Raw genomic sequence first — 17,168 nt, 5'->3', positions numbered from 1 at the left:
GCCTCGTGCTTTTTAGGTTTAGCAGAGCGCGACTGACGGCCAACAGCGTGGAGCGCATGAGGCCCGATTGTGTGCCTTTTTGTCTTTTTCCTTTTTTTCTCTTTGTGTGGCTGCTCGCCGTGCAGTATAAACATTGCGACGACGTTTTCGTGTTACCTTGACTTACAACACGTTACGGGTTTTTCCAGTCAAAAACACAAAAAACAAAACGAGAGTTGCTGTAGACCACAACTCACGCCAAGACGCTCACACGCAGTCCAAGTTTCTGCTGTCACTCACTTGGCCACGCCCCTTCCAGGCACCTATACAACACTACAGTGGTTGTCGTGACTCGGCTTGTACGAATGTCAAGGATATGGAATATTGACAACCATCTTAACGTCATGCTAGTAGGTAGTTACTTGTAAGACACTAGTTGTATGAGTGTGCGTTCAGAGCGCTCAAGAGGAGTTGCTGGTTAGCATGCGCGATAGCGTTTGTTTGTTGTTGTTTGTTTTGCTGTCCCGATGTGACGCGCTCTGTCGACTTGGTAAACAGGCTCGTCCGCAACACTCGATACAATTGGAAACGTCGGCTGATGTACGCGGCCCATTCGGTGCAATACAACACGGTCGCACTGCTTCACACTGGCGGGGTTTGGTTCACCTTTGTGCTCAAGGGCCACGTTTGACACGTGGCCCTTGAACCAGACATTTTTGTGTCTGTAAAATATATAAAATAATTTATTTTAAGTTTGAAATCATTCGTATACAAATTTTCTAACTTTTTATAATTATCTACTAATAATTAACTCCCCAATATATTATTAAAATCAGTCATAAAATTGTTTATTCTACCATTTTGATTACTTTTTTTTCAATTAATCTAACAACTAATTAATGAAATGAATGAATAAAAAAATAAATAAAAATGAATCAATAAACCACATTTAGGGGGAAGGCTGAATCAGCATAAATAAATTATAGAAAAAAAAATATATTTCCATGCTCATTTAAAAAATGTATTTACATTTGAATAAAATTTAAATATTGTTTCACTTTAATTATCAACCAAATACTTTTAATTTAAATACAAAATCATTTTAAATGTATATTTAATGCTGTTTGGGTTCCTAATATTTTTTTATCTACAAGAAAAAATGAACACGTTTTGAGATCAAATGAATTGTAAAAAAATTAAATACATTTAATAAAACAAAGTTGGGAGGGAAATACCTAAAATGCAACAAATAAAATAGTTGATTTCAATAGTAATTTTCTTGTCCATTTTTCAACTGTTGTATTTATAATCAATTTAATAGGAAAATTCTCAATTTTATACAGAAAATGTAAGATTACTAATAAAATTTACATTTATTTTGATTACAATTAACCTAATACTTTAAAATTTGTAATAAAATGGTAAATGTATATTAAGTTTATTTTGCTAATATTTTTAACGTTTAAATTAATCAACCAAACATTTATTGACATAAATTAATGTAAAAAGTTATTTTATTAAACCAAATTTAGATGAAAAATGGCTAAATTATTATTATTTAAATGAAAGAAATAGTAAAATAAACGTATATATAATATTTTTAATGAAATAATAATATACAAATAAAGAGTTTTTATTTTTAAAAGTATAGAGTAGTAAAAGGTACATCAGAGTGAGCTGAAAATTACAGAAATAAACTATTAACCACGCTGCTGATTGCGTCTCTTTCCACACACTCCCTGAAGCTTATCTTGATGTTTGAAATCTATTTTGAAACTCTCATCTGTCACTCATCTCCCACCAGTATCATATTTTACTAACTACAACAAGGCAAAGCAGTTTTGATCCGATCACTTCTCTCAAAAGTGCAAATTTAGTGCAGAAAAGGGAGATATTATTATTATTATCTTAAAAGAACCCGCCGCAAAAACATGACATGTTGTTTCTTGGCGAGGGCTGAACACAAATAGATAAATGTAAAAATAAAATGTAAAAAAACAAAACCAATCTCATTGTGCCGGTAGAGAAAAACAAAACAAGTGCAAACCGGCACTTCCTGCTGGCCCGGTTTCGGAGGAGACGTCGTGACATAAATAACACGAGAGCAGGAGAGCTGACGGTGGGGTGCGTCTAATCACGCATGTACAACGGACGACTACAATTGGGGTTTTGTTGCGCTGCCAGAGAACTCATTACAACATCAAGTCACGGCAAAATGTCATCAACAACCTCAGGTCACCTGACGGCAAGTAGCAGTGGCGCTTTGTTATTTTTCCTACACGCCCTCAGTCAGGCCCATTTATTTGATTGTAGATTGAAATATTTGGGGTTGACACTAAGATTAGTATTCCTATTTATGAAGTACAGTGGTGCCTTGAGATATGAGTTAAATTTCTTTCATGACCACCCTGGTGACTCAAATCATTTCTCCCAATTGAAATGAATGGCAATGTCATCAATCCGTTCCAACCTCACAAAAATAGTTTGTAATGTGTTTTTTGGAGAAAAAAAGGCAAACTTAGAATATTGTACTTTATAAAATATAAAGTAATGACATAATTAGAATATAAAGAAATTAAACAATTTTTGACACTTTGAAGAAAGTTTCTTCAGGAAAGCAGTAGAAGAGCAATGAGGAGAAGACGGAAGTTAGAAGTGCAAAGTTTATTTGACGTGAAAGGCAAATAGCATTCAGTCACTATTTGACGTCAGTGAAAACAGTGAAGGACGCACAAGTGTGGCGGAATACGCAAAAAATAAAAACAACACGTGGCAATAACAATAAGAAAAGCTGAGTCATAAGAGATCGTAATTGATAGAGTGCAGAGAATAGGCAGCTTAGAGACTAATGTAGTGCATTAGTGTAATGCTAACAATGTGAAACACCATAGACGGTCTAACAAATCTAGCATTGATATTTCGGTAGCTTTAAACCATCCATCCATCCATACAACTTACCCTCACTAAGGTCGCGGGCGTGCTGCACCCAACCGACTCTGGGCGGGCACACCCTGAAGTGGTCGCCAGCCAATCGCAGGGCACAAATAAACGAAGGTAAAAACCTTGAAATGGATATTTGAACACAAACAGTGTAGCAACACATGCAGACAGAGCATATATTCTTTATGCGCGGCCGAAAAAAATAAACACAGTATAGTTTAGTTGCGACAGTCTCCAGGTTTCTTTAACAGTACAGTACATTTCAGGATAGGGACTGTGCCCGACCACAAATGAAAGAGACCCGTAAATAATTAGGCTCATTATAATCGCATGATTTGTTATTAAAAAAAGCAAACCGTAAAAAAGCGGGGGATTGGGTAAAAAAAAACAGAAAAAAAAATTGCAAATAGAATTGGAATTGAAATCATGATTTGGTGAATTTGCAAATGTTGAACCACGACTATGCAGATTTACAGTGTAACGTATTTCACTGCCCCCTGGTGGCCAAGGTGCACACACCAGAAGGCGCAGCACCATGTCCATTGAATTATAGCATGAAATCAGGACACAAAAACGGTTTCATTCTTTACATTCTATTCAGTGTTATTACTGTATGTTTTTATACTGTACAGTACTGCATAATGTTATTTTTCTTCTAGAAAAAAACATTTTACAAATGTTTTAGTCTGGAACAGATTGTCATTTCTATTGATTTCAACAGGAAACGGCGATTTGAGCGATTTGTGGTACGAATGGGGTCACGGAAAGGAATTAAACTTAAGGCTGCATATCAAATAGAGCCACTTCATATTCCCAACATAATATCGCTAGCCTAATGCCCAGCATGATTGCCAGAGTCATTTTAACCCTCATGCTTCATAGTTTCAAATCTCGATGTTTGTTCAAAAATACACAAGTAACACACCCACACCCACACACAAAAAAGAGACAAATAAATTACCTCGGCTGCAACATTGACATCCCTTTGCTGTCCCGCGTCCGTCCGTGTTGTCCGTCCGTCTGTTCCACTTGTGTGACGTCTGCGGTCGCCCTCCTACATCCAAAAATGTCCTCTGGCTTGTTGGTATCACAGTCCTTGAGAGCCTTTAAAAACTGCTGTTTCACTTCAAAACAATAAAACCAACATATTTCATACAGGGTTGAAATTAATAAAACGACACAGAAAAAAAAACATTTTCAAACAAATAACATCACTTCATTTCAATATATGTTTTATTTTATTTTGTTTTTAAGTGTAGTGTACACCAAATGCAATGTTATTAGTAGGAGACTCAGTCAGGAGTTTAACATTTGAAAAGCCTTCAAAACATTATTAGTATCCAATGACTTAAAATAGAATGTAATATTTCATGAAATTGTTCATTAAGGCAACTGCATGCATTTGTGGCTCCAATATAATTCATGTAGAGCAGGGGTTCTCCCACTTTTTGGGTCCAGGGACCTCTTAAAGGAGACAAATCCTAACGCCAATTACTGCAAGTATAACGACCATGTGTATACCTCAAGAACTAAAACGTCTAGCGTCAAGAAAAACTTGTAATGTTACGATAGTCATTTTTTTTAGAGAGAGAGAGAGAAAAAAAAAAGAAGCTGTAACGTTAGCAGAATAGTCATTTTTTTCCAATAAGTCATATTCTTAAAAACACAGCTGGACTTTTTTAGAAGTAATCTTACGAGAATAAAGTTATGTTTTAAGAATGTTTTATTTACAATGAATCAATTAACCAATTGTTTCATGAGGTCTATGAATAAAAAAAAATAACGAAAATAAATTGTAATAAAATAAATTTAGAACACAACTGCTAAGTTATCGGAACAAATAAAAGTTGATTTTAATAAATATTTTCATGCTCATAATGTAATTAACCAATTTAATACAATAAAATAAACGTTTAATGAAAATTTAAAATACTTGATATATTTTGACTTTATTTACAATAATTTAATGAGCAAAATTAACAATAAATTATTTTTTTCTATTTAATTAGCTCATTAAATTGGCTAATTGATTTACTGTAAATAAAAATTGATAGTGTGTAAATGTGTTTTACATACACATTCAGCTTTTTATTTCAAGAAGTATTAGCAAGTCGTAAGCAGTCGTTTTTAATTGAATTGAAAAACAACTATTAACAACCTTATTCTCTTAATATTGCAAAAAGTATACTCTTGAAAAAATTACATTTTTGTTCTCGAAAAAATATTACTATTTTTGTAATAACCACATTTTGTTAAAAAAAACATGCACCAATTTCAGATTTGACTGAATCTTAAATGATACAATATTGTACAATATTGCAAATTATTTTGTGAACCCCAAGTTTTAGGTAGTGGCCCCCGGATCCAAGTTTGAGAACCACTGTTATCGAGCATGTTACTAAAAAGTCATGTTGTCATGTTCCTCCTCCTTGGTTCAATATTCATCAACACTACCCCAAAACAGTTCAGGATATTGGGCTTTCGGAGGAAATTTCCAGATAAAATGAAAACACCCCATAAGTTTTACTTCCACACCTGTGAATCTTCCAGTCTCTCTGTCGCAACCTGCTTATGACACTCTGTGACACATCAGGAGGTTGAAACGGAGATACTGGAAGACTCACTGAAAGGCATAGAAGTGGTCGTGTAAAGGTTCTAGGACATTTTAGGCTCAGAAGGACATTTTTGGGAATAATTGTTGTGACTTTCGGCTTGTCCCGTGAGTGAATGAACGGCAGCAGCGTGTCCCACTACTACTAGTGCCTTCATTTTTTTGTGAGTAGTCTAAAAAGAAGTGAATGGCACATTTAATAATTAAAAAAATATATATAAAATAAAAATAGTCCCATCTTTGCACGGGGTTAGTACAAACAAAGCTCCCGGTTTGAGTCCAGCCAAATATGGAAGTCTCCACACGTTCTTATTTACAGAGTATTCACCAAAAGGCTGTAAAGGAGTTCCTGGTAAATTTCCACAGGAATTAAAGATGGGGAATGTTGGGAGTCGCGGGGAAGCTTTGAAGTGACCGCACTGCTACGTCGCCGGTTATATCCACGTCACATGTTTTAGAAATGCCATGTCGTTACCCCGCGTCTCCGTCGTGTTTATAGTGTAGGCCTGTGGTAGCCTTGGTCCGTGTCTGGCCTTTTGGAAGTTGATTTTTGGGCAAAAAGGTTTGTTGTGTGGCTGCAGGCTGTTCCATTCGTTCCGAGAGGGCTGGACACCTTGGGACTATTCTTCTCTCTTTGATGTAAGTTTTATGTTAATTATGGTAGTTAATTTGCTTGCAGAAGGTCAAATTATAAAACAAGGATCCAATTTGACCATATTTTATTAGCCTATATAACCTTGCTTCTTGGCTAGTAGGGCTTTTAATTTGGCGTCCCGTCCCATATCTTCAATTCAAAGGACATCTTGCCAAATCACCATTCACAATCATATTCAAACCAATGGACAATTTGTAGTCTTCAAAGACCCTAATATGCGTGTTTTCAGAATGTGGGAGGTAACCGGAGTAACCCGAGAAATAAATACCTGGTTTATTTCCATTTATTCCCACATTTCTGTTAAATTCCCATGGAAAGTTTCCAACTTTGAAAATTCTCTCCTCAAAGCTGCACGTGTCCCTCAGGGCACAAATGAAGGGAGGTAGAAAGATTTTTTCTTTCCCCCTCAATTTCACACCTTCACCATCATTCCTTTTCTGCCGCGTTTCAGAAACTTCAGCAAAGAGAGTCTTCTCTCCTTCTTGGCCTACACGGAGCTCTCGTCCGGCCTGGGCATCAGCTGAGTGCGTTTGCGCTTTTCCAGGATACTGTTGAGCTCGTCGGCGAAGGACGAGCAGAGCGGCGCGGCGCTCTCGGCGTCGCTCTGCGTGAGCAGCACGTAGCTGTTGCCGTTCATCCGCCGCAGGACATTGGGCAGGGTGGCCGAGAGCCCGTTGGCGAAGTTGCACTCCGGCGTGGTGGGCAGCGGAGGGGCCGGGGGCGGCGGGGCGTCGTTCTCCGTGTTGGGCGAGGTGTAAGCCTCACCTGGGACAATCTGGAGGAAGCCTCCAGCGTGGATCTCGTCGTTAGGCACCTTGGAGACGCCGTTGTGGACGCCGTGGCCGTTACTAGAAATGGTCTTCAGCTCCAAGTGGGAGGAATTTCGCTTCTTGGGGTTTCTCTTCCCGCCCGGGTAGGTGGCGGCTGCGGTGCGTACAGAGTACTTCCCTTGGTTGCCCACTTGCAGGCAGAAGCCCAGGTAGAACAGCACCACGGCGAGAACCACGCACAGGCTGCCCAGGATGGTGATGAGGGACAGGTACAGGGCCTCCATGTTCTTGGCAGAGAGCAGCTCCGAATGGGGCATCCGAGATGCCGGGGCCCCCTCGGAGGGAGTGGGCGGCAGCGAGGCGATGAAGCGGCGGCGAGGGTCTTCCGTGGGCGGAAGGGTCGGGTCGAGAGCGACGGTGACGTTATAGGTAACCACGGCGACCCGGATGTCGTTCTCCAGGGCGAAGCAGGTGTAACGGCCGCTCTGCTCCCGGCGCGCCCGGATGACGAGTAAGCCGTCGGTTCCGGTCCGGAAGCCGGAGCTGAGGCCGTAGCCGTGCAGCTCCTGGCCGTCCAGCGTCCACAGGGGGGTGGCCAGGTTGGAGCTGAGCTCGCACTGCAAGAGCACGTCGTCGCCGACGCGCACCGAGCGACTGTGCGTGGACACGTCTGGAAGAGAGAAAAAAAGTCCCATTTCAGACCATGTACACACATTGCATATGAAGTGCTACCTTCGCATTTGAGTTCTCAGCAGGACAAGCCAACCCAGAGGCAGTACTAGATACCTTTTTTAAATAAAAAAATAAATAAAAATAAATACATATATCCTTGTCCTCTGTCATATTTCAAAAAAACAGTTCCTTGCATATATCAAAGGTTGTCCAAAGTTTTAAACTTTCAGCCATCTTATCACCTTGCACACCCCCAAACAAGGAGCTGTCACATTTGATCAGATTGAAACTGCGAGGAGGAAGGCAGCATTCGCCTGCCATGAATATCAAGCAGATCTCGCCTCAGAATGGGATTAAAAGAACAGAGGAGAGGAGCGCGTGCATAATCAACTTTCAAAAGGCGTCTCCACGCCCAACTCTGCATCTTTTTGTCTGACTCTTTAATTTCACTTTCATCACTGGTTTTCATAGAGAGCAAACCTTTTGAGAATTCTACGCACCGCCTTGAGTGTTGTCACACCCCGTGCGGCCTTGCTGGATGTCCTGGATTAACGTAGATCTGTGAAGGAGAGGCGAGAAAACAAAACATGACTGAAAAGCAAAAGTTACTTGCACTAACATGAACAAGATGTATTTGAGATGCAAAACACTCGTTTAATATGGGTGCTACGATCCGGACGCAATAGAAAATCGATAAGCCTCGTGAAGGTGTTCGTGTTGAATAATTTAACTGCTGAATAAGTTTGTTTATGTAACATGGGTTCATGGTGGTGTACATGCTAGGTGCCTGGTGGTGCAATTAATGCTATGCCATTTTGGTTCTGAATGTAACTGCTTCTCACCATGCTGTTTCTGTTTCTGTACATTGTCCTCCCGACATCATTGAAAATAAGGTTTCCAGCCATTGATCTTTTGAGATTTAAAGGTTTGAAAGGAAATGTGTACATGAAAAAGGGCATAAAAATGCAATCTTTTCAAGTAACAGCACAACTGGTCGATGGTTTACCATTTCAAACTGTACTGTGGTGACCGAAAGTGTAGCACTTGTTGGAAACGTGGCCTGGAGTACACAGCTGCGCACTGTGTTTACTTTCAGCTCACAGTTGTTTCTGCCAACAGAGGGATTACGTAATACTTCTTGGAAAGGACTCTGTGACAGGGCACAGTGTTGTTTGAGGTGCGCCAAAAAGGCAACGTGCTCCTCTTTGATCACCTTACCTGATAATACACACACACGCACCTATCTCCATATGTTCACTTTATTTCTATTTGCTCATAGTATCTGCCCCAACGTTGGTTACAATGCAAAGTGCTGTGTTGTGGAATGCTCCACTTAGGAAAAAAATACGCTGAAGCACGCTTGCTCGCTCACACACACAAACAAACACTGGAAGGAGACGCACTTGTCTGCGTACGCCCAGACGTCCACGCACGCGTCTCCGCTCCAGGCGCAGTGAGGGTCCCTGGCGAAGATGCAGTCGTAGCAGGAAGCGTACCTGCGGCAGCTGGACAGGGGCAGCTGCACCACGCCTGACGGAGAGCCCGCGTACACGCTCATCTGTTACAGAACAGACAAATAGTGAACGCTGTGACAAGCGCACGTGTGTGTTTGTGTGTGTGCGCGAAGGTCAGACAAACAACCTGTTTGACAGAAATGAGTACATTTTCAACCGGCTGCGGTTCTTCAAACAGTTGCAGCTCCTCGATGATGTGCAGCTGACCCTCCACATGGATGGCCTTGTGCAGCCAGCCTTCATCTGAGGGGCACAAAACATACTATTTATCATACTCACCAGAGAAGCTGGTAATGTCGATCATGTCATAATATGCGTAGATCGCTGCAGACGTGTTTTGCTCGTCAAACTTTGCTTGTTTTGCTCAAACAGACCAATCACAGGACGGAAAAATGCTGACATTATCGAGGGCCAGGAGAGCCGCAGTCGCCGATGCAACTTTTAGCCGGGAGGACAGTAAAACACTGAACACGTTGAAGCTGCTGTTGGCCACAGCTCCCCCCCAGACACTCACACACAACTTGCCGACTTCAGACTCCGCCTCCTCGTGCATGTACACTACAAGACAATAGATCGAGTATTTTCCGTTGAATTGCTTTAAATTTATTGTAATAAGTATAAATGTGTTTAAAGTGTGTAGCAGGTGTAGTAGAATGAAAAGGGTCTTCAGAGGGTCTTTCTATATCAGATATTAACTTTTTCAGTTCGCTTGGTCAATTTTGCAGTGATCTCTTCATTTTCTCCAGAGATCTATATTTCTTAGGGACCTTTTAATTTAATAATTTCATCATTATTATTTGCTAAATTTAGCTATTTGGCCAACCCCTCAAATAACAAGGGTTCACTGTAAATGAATAGAGTATTAAGGGAACAGTTTGAAGATGACAAGCTCCTTCCCAGTGGTACCCACCTGTTCCCATGTATAATACATGGTATTCTTGGCCATCCAAGCCTTGGACCGCATTCACAGCCATGTGTGTGTAGTCTGTGGTCCTCCTGAACAACAGGGGGCGGCGGTCTAAAGCCTGGACCTGCTGCGACATCAGCGGGTGTCTTCGGACAAAGTTGAGCACGTCATCGGGCAGGGAGGTGGACAAATTGATGCCCCTGGCCCTCGTAGCGTCTGTGATACACTGAGGGGACAAAAAAACGGGGCGAAGAAAGCCGTCAGTAAACAGAAAGGGAGAGGTGGCGGAAATACAGAAATGGAAAATTTGAGTTTTTACAACTGGTTTCAGTGTGTTATTTTTTCTTACTGTCTGCTCAAGAACAATGGTGTAAGGTGGAGGTTCGCAGCAGATAGGGACCGAGCCCCGCCACCAATAGTACAAATCCAAGAGTAATCAACATGCAATAACATCAACATTCCACACGATGGCATAGAAATAATATTTTCATATTAGACAAGGCTTTGGCCTGTGCACAAAAACAGTAAGTAATGGAGGACAGGTTTCCAAACATATGCGAATAAGCAAATTTGTGAATGCTGAATGTGACAAACTTTTTTATTATTATTATTTTTTTAAATCTAGTACAGTATTTTAGTACATTTGTGAAGACCTGCTCAGTTGTATTTACGTACAATAAATTGTCATTTATTATTTTTAGGATATTTTCTTTACATTTATTTCGGGACGATTTTTATTGAACTTTTATCAAAGTATTTTTTGAGACGGTACTTTGTGTAAGAAGTTTGACAACCACTGTAAAAGAGTGACTCAACTACTGGTGACAAATTCCTTGTTTCCCCTACAAACGTGGCAAATAAAAATTATTCTGGTTCAAATGAGGCTTAGCGAGTGTTCAAGCATGCAAAGAAATGTCGACCCCATTTAGCCCGTGAGCTCAAAACACCTGATTGAACTTCCAAGGGTCCTTTTCTCAAATGAGTGCGGCCGAGTCATCTAAGCGGCTTTCCCCCCCTTGACCGTCTGCCACTTGGTGTTTAATAGCAAAGTTAAAAATTAAGCGTTCAAGTGACAGCGCGGCGGATAACGTCTGCTTTTCGCTAAGCGAGCCACGACCCGGGCTGTCTCGGTACTAAAAGATGTCGCCGCCAAAGCTGTGCAATGCAGTTAATTGCAGTGGAAAGGATTTCAGTGGTATAAGCTAGTTGGGGTTTGGAGTCTCATCTTGCTCCTTTTACAGACATTCACCCTCGTTATCAGCCTCCATCTTCTAATCTGCCTCCTTTTTGGATCTCTGCTAAGGATCACTTACATTTGATCTCCGTTGAGAGACAGGAGCTTTATTTTGCTTCTTATGCCGAATGAGGTGAATGTACGTCATACTGGGTGACGGGTGTTTTTTTTTTTTTTTTAGGGGAGAAGAGTGAGCACAGCAACTCTGCTGGGATGTTGAAGGGTGTGCCTGTCTTAAATAGTTAGTAATGGCTGGGGTGGATTATTCAGTCGGGTGTATGAAAACAGGGTTTACGCAGCTTAACCTGACAGTACATAATAGGGCGTATCAAAACCTGCACAGGGATTTGAGTGTGTGTGTGTGCGTGCGTATTTGTGACTGAGCGCGAGAGAAATAATTTTTATCAATGCAAATGAACTGTGCAGTGCGTATGTGAATAATGTGCTCTTTTGCATATTTTGGTACGAGATGGATTAGCAAATTACTTGTTGACAGAAAACTAATATGAGCAAAAATTTATTGAGTGGCAGTATGTGGGGACCCCCCCCCCCAGCCCCGCCGACTCCAGGCCCGCCACAAACGACGCAAAAACTGCCACATGTACACGTTTCATTTGTAGAAAGCATTTACAGAACGTGATAAACGTGAGGGACCCCATTGGAGCATGACGGGTAGTCTGCTTGTGAGCGCCTGGGTGTGAGTTGTGGCCTCCAGCAGCTCCTTGCGAAATATTCGTACACCAAATTTTGGCTCACAACTCGAAGTGGGGAGAGAAATAAATAAATAAATAAAAATCAACCAAGCGATGGCTCAGAACTGGAAAAACTGGTAAGTTTTTAAGTCAAGGTGCCACTGTACACATACGTGTGTATCGTATGTGTGAGTGTTTACCGTTCCAGGTCGCGGGTCAGGAATTTTTCCACTGTATTCCTTCCAGTTGGAGCCAGAGTCCTGGGTCTCCATGTAAGGCCCTCGGAAGGCCTCTTGGACATCAGACAGCGAGAAGCGACACAACGCAGACGCCTTTATGTTTTTCCTTTTAAAAAAAACAAAACAAAAAAAGCATGCACACAGACGCACGCGCGCACACACACACACACACACACACACACACAGTGAGCGAGAGCAGAGCACACAGTGCAAGCGGCAACGGCGATAAACCCGGTGTTGCCATGGCGACCACAGAAGAAGTACAGTAGATCAGTGGCACACCTAGTTTAAAAAGATGAAAATAACAAGATAAATGGTAAGAGGAGAGAAGGCACAGGAGGAGTTCTGGCAGAGATGTAAGGAGCAGATTAGAGAGTAGGAGGAAAGACGAGTAGAAAAACAGTCAGAGGTGAGAAGCAGGACTTGAGAATGTGGAAAAGGAGACCAATAAAAGAGGTTTCATACACTCTCTCAAAGATTACATTCATATTTAATAATTTGACAAAAATAATGTACAAACCCTGTTTTGAAAACCGTGGCTCTCCTTTCCCTCATAACGACGACACGTTGTGGATTTACTCAAATCACATTAAATTTGTCATACGAAAGTCCGCTAGCTTCATGCTAACACCGACGCAAAACACCAAAGACGGACTAACGAAACTAGCGTCGATGTTGCGGTAATTATCAAGTTTGGCCTTTTTTTGTTGGGATATATGAAACTAGTTACAGGAAGTAATGACTAATCTCCTTCGTCTTTGTTGTGAAATGCCATTGCCTGAAAAAAATGAATAAAAAAAGTAAAGATTGGTGACCACGCACTGTGCTGGAAAAATATCATTAACTTCATTCATTAGTTATTACTCAGCTTTCATCTTCAATCTTTTGTCCTTCAACCCCTACCAGTAATATGTATTGTACTGAATTGAAGTTGCTATGGTATTATGTTTATGTTGTAAAATGTTTGCAGTGAAAGTTAAAGACGTGGGGATGCATATTGAAAAAGATTGTGTTTTAAAAAGTTACAAGCAAGTGTCTTTATGGGCGCTGGATAGGATTAATGGCATTTCCATCCATTTCATTTGGGAACAATGACTTAAGATAGAGTTTTGAGATTTGAGTATGGTCATGGGATAAATTAGAAATCATAAGGTACCGTTGTATAGTGTAAAATCCCATAAAAACAATCACTTAAAAAAAAAAATAAATAAATAAATACTGTAGTGAGGGCGCTAACGATATATAGCAGGTGAGCACTGCATTTACGGTTTAATTCTGGCAATAATGAGCCACGGCTTTTCGTCATTTGCTGGAGGGCTCCGAATTAGAGGACTGTACACCAAACTGGAAAAAGGTCTCCAGTCTTAATTTTAAAACAGATTCAAATGTGCATTTTTAATCTGTTCTTCGGCAGATTCTCCCTTCCCATCTTCCGTCTTTGCTGTTTCATCCTTCCTTTCATCTCGCGCCGACTGTCTTAACATATCGATCTCAGACTTGCATCACTTTTTCCTCCCCCTCCCCTCTACTCACCAGCCCAGGCCGAAGATGGCGTAGAAGAGCGTGTCGCCGGGCATGACAAAGACGCTGCGCAGCACGTTGAAGTGGAAGTCGTACTCGGGTAAGGAGCACGTGAGCCGGGCCTTGAGGAAGGACGTCCATCGCTTCTGGAGTGTAAGGCGGCCTCCTCGGTCCCCCTGAGGTGGAACAGGTGGAAAGAGAGGGTCAGATACAAGAAAAAAAACAGACGCTTGGTTCAAGTTGGCACATGAGAGGAACCCTGGGAAGAGAGCAGCAGATGGCAAGGGCGGAGGGGGGTGGGAAAAAAAAAAAAAGCTTATGGACACCTATGGCTAACACCGCCACCTAAAAGAGAGATTAGACTCGACTTTTGTATTGAGGAGTACAATGGCCTCTACATTGGCGAGACTCAGAAACCCCTGCACAAGCGAATGGCACAACATAGGAGAGCAGTTTCCTCTGGTGGGGAGTCAGCAGTTTATATGCATCTCAAAAAGAATGGACATTCTATTAAGGAAAACAATGTCTGAATTTTGGATAGGAAGGACCACTGGTTTGACAGGTGTGAGAAAGAAGCCATTTATGTAAAAAAAAGATAGTTTTGCGCCATCACCTATCATCCGCTTACATTAATGTCCTGAATACCCCCTAAATGTTCTCATTCCACAAGAAAAGTGGCTACAAATTAGCTGTTTTGCCACTAGACAGGTGAACAAAGGTTGATACAGTATAATGCCAAAAGCATTCGCTCCCCGGGTTTGACTCACAGATGCATTTAATTGATATCCCATTCTTAATCAAAAGAGTTTAATATGACATCAGTCCACCCTCTGCAATTTTAATATCTTAAACTCTCATGGGACGGCTTTCAACAAGGTTCAGGAGTGAGTTTATGACCATTTTTTGTGAGGTTACACACTGATGTTGGATGAGAAGGCCTGGCCCAGTCTCTGCTCTAAAGTGTTCTACAGGGTTTAGGTCAGAATTGTGCAGGGCAGTCAAGTTCATCCACATCAAATTCTCTCATCCGTGTCTTTGTGAACCTTGATTTGTGCACCGATCCACAGTCATGTTGGAAAAGGAAGGAGCCACCTCCACACTGGTCCCACAAAGTTGGAACAACTGAAGAAGCCTTTTTGTTTAAATGTGCAACATCTTAAAAAAAAAACAAGAGAAGTCCAGTTGCTATGTTTCAACCACTGCGGATAACCATGATGAACCGGATGACAGAGAATCTACACAGACATGAACTGACAAGAGTATTAGTAATGGGCTTTATGACAAACGCCTTCCGTCAGGCTACCATTAGCCAAGTCCTTGCTCACCTTGCAAATCCGAGCCACTCGCGCCACCCTGCTGTGGCTGCCGGAGGTTCCGCTCTCCTCCTGCCCTCCTTCGGTGAAGAAGAAGTAGATCTTGTCATCGTCGCCCGCGACGCTGCTGCTCAAGCTCTCCCTCACCAGCGCTGAGCCCACAAAGTTGGCCTCTGAAAGAGGGAGACGGGATGACCTGAGGTTTAGAGTACGAAAGCAAAAATACTTCAAACAAAAAAAAAACAACAACAAAAAGAAGTATTTAATCAAGTACTGATTCGGAAATATTTGTCTTTTTGCTGTCAATTAATTTATATGTAATACTTGTTTTGGTAACTTCCTAATAACGCCGAACATTGTACAGTTCTATCAAAATAGTGTGTTCCCATTGCTTTGCTAACATTGCATGCTGAATTATAAAAAACATATAAAAATATCTAATTAAGTACAGTAACAAAGTATTTGTACTACTTCCCACTACTGGGAACAACCAATTTTTATTCCCCGTCGAGAACGAGACCCAATTTTATCCAGAAGCTCATGTTTATGCATGATCTCAGCCGAGCCATTGACACAAACACGAGAGGCTCTTTCTGATGCCGCTTGTTAGAAAACAAGCATTAAGATGCACAGCTCGATAACTAGATTTCACTCAGTAGACTTGACAAATAGTCAACGATATGGAGCCAAGGACAGCAAGCTTTTTCAAAAATCATGGCGAGATGGTTATCTTAGGGACGGGCAAGCTTCTGTAGATTTTAAATTTGTTATAATGAATAGAAGGGACAGTTCATTCAGGTAAGAAATAAAAAGGGCAATATGAAATGCGCATCTAAAACAGACTTGAGACTTGAACAGTATTAATAAAGTTAAAAACAAAAATTTTTCAATTGAATTATTTTAGACTATAATATTAAGGGCGGCGCGGTGGGCGACTGGTTAGAGCGTCTGCCTCACAGTTCTGAGAACCGGGGTTCAATCCCCGGCCCCGCCTGTGTGGAGATTGCATGTTCTCTCCGTGCCTGCGTGGGTTTCCTCCGGGCAGTCCGGTTTCCTCCCAAATCCCAAAAACATGCATGGTAGGTTAATTGAAGACTCTAAATTGCCCGTAGGTGTGAATGTGAGTGCGTATGGTTGTTTGTTTATGTGTGCCCTGCGATTGGCTGGCAACCAGTTTGGGCTGTAGCCCGCCTCCTGCCCGATGATAGCTGGGACGATAGCCCGATGATAGCTCCAGTGGTCTGGCGACCTTTGTGAGGATAAGCGGCTCAGAAAATGGATGGATATAGTATTAAGTAATAATCAAATATAATAAATGTAAATATATATAACATTGTTTATTTTTATAAATTAATTTTCTTTCCTTTTCAATTTGTCTTACAATAATGCAATTGTAGTAACCATTTAACATAATTAAAAGAATGTTAATGTACAAGTTAAATTATTATAATGATGAAAAAATAATTCTTCTCTTCTCAATTGTATTATTTAAAATGAATGCAATTATAATTAATTCAACAATTATTTGAGAACAATTTAAACAAAATGTATACGTAAAATAGTTTATTTTAATGATGAAAAAATTATTTTTCAAAAGTATTTTAAAAAACTGCAATTATAACGAATTACTATCTATTTAATACAAGTGAAGATGCTAAATGTATATGCAAAATTGTTTACTTTAATGAAAATCATCTTTTTTATTCATAATCAATTTAATTATACTCAAACAATATAACATTTCAAATGCTAAATGGTCTTGTTAAGTTGTGTAGCAGCATATTTCTAATAAAACAAATATTTAATGAGATGAATCAAAAAATTTCTTTGGATTAACACATTTTCTGAAAAAGAGGTAAATTAATGCAGTAAATATTACATCTCTTAAAAATAAAAATGCTCAGTGTCGTATTAGAGAACCTTGTGCTCACCCCTGCACTATACATTCGCTGATTTTAAAAAATAACATTTGAATGTGTCTTCTCACCGTTCAGCCATCGCGTGGGAGCGTCCTCCGTCTTCAGTGTGGGGGAGTTACGACGGATATCTGGGAAGCTTCTAAATTCATACTGGGAAGCGGTAAACAGCTCCTGGTCTGAGAGAGAAACCGAGGAGTCCTCT

General features: G+C 40.8%; 1 protein-coding gene across 2 annotated transcripts in view; it reads right to left on the bottom strand.

The window, feature by feature from the left end:
• Positions 1–3,848: 3,848 nt before the first annotated feature.
• The window catches only part of LOC133409914 (semaphorin-4G-like), a 32,802-nt gene continuing 19,482 nt past the window's right edge, over positions 3,849–17,168 (bottom strand). Inside the window, exons 7-15 of one of the 2 annotated variants that reach the window (XM_061690505.1) lie at positions 17,035–17,142; positions 15,060–15,220; positions 13,747–13,910; positions 12,175–12,319; positions 10,052–10,274; positions 9,269–9,384; positions 9,031–9,185; positions 8,128–8,186; positions 3,849–7,625 (exon numbers count right to left, since the gene is read on the bottom strand). In XM_061690505.1, coding sequence (XP_061546489.1) covers positions 6,673–7,625; positions 8,128–8,186; positions 9,031–9,185; positions 9,269–9,384; positions 10,052–10,274; positions 12,175–12,319; positions 13,747–13,910; positions 15,060–15,220; positions 17,035–17,142 — 2,084 coding nt within the window. In that variant the 3' untranslated portion in view covers positions 3,849–6,672. The remainder of the gene's footprint in view (positions 7,626–8,127; positions 8,187–9,030; positions 9,186–9,268; positions 9,385–10,051; positions 10,275–12,174; positions 12,320–13,746; positions 13,911–15,059; positions 15,221–17,034; positions 17,143–17,168) is intronic. The other variant, XM_061690506.1, reaches the window with a different exon arrangement.

This window comes from Phycodurus eques, chromosome 11 (genome assembly GCF_024500275.1).
Source record: "Phycodurus eques isolate BA_2022a chromosome 11, UOR_Pequ_1.1, whole genome shotgun sequence".
Lineage (NCBI taxonomy): Eukaryota > Metazoa > Chordata > Actinopteri > Syngnathiformes > Syngnathidae > Phycodurus > Phycodurus eques.
Note: the sequence above shows the minus strand (reverse complement) of the source record. Positions and strands in the feature narration are given on the sequence as shown.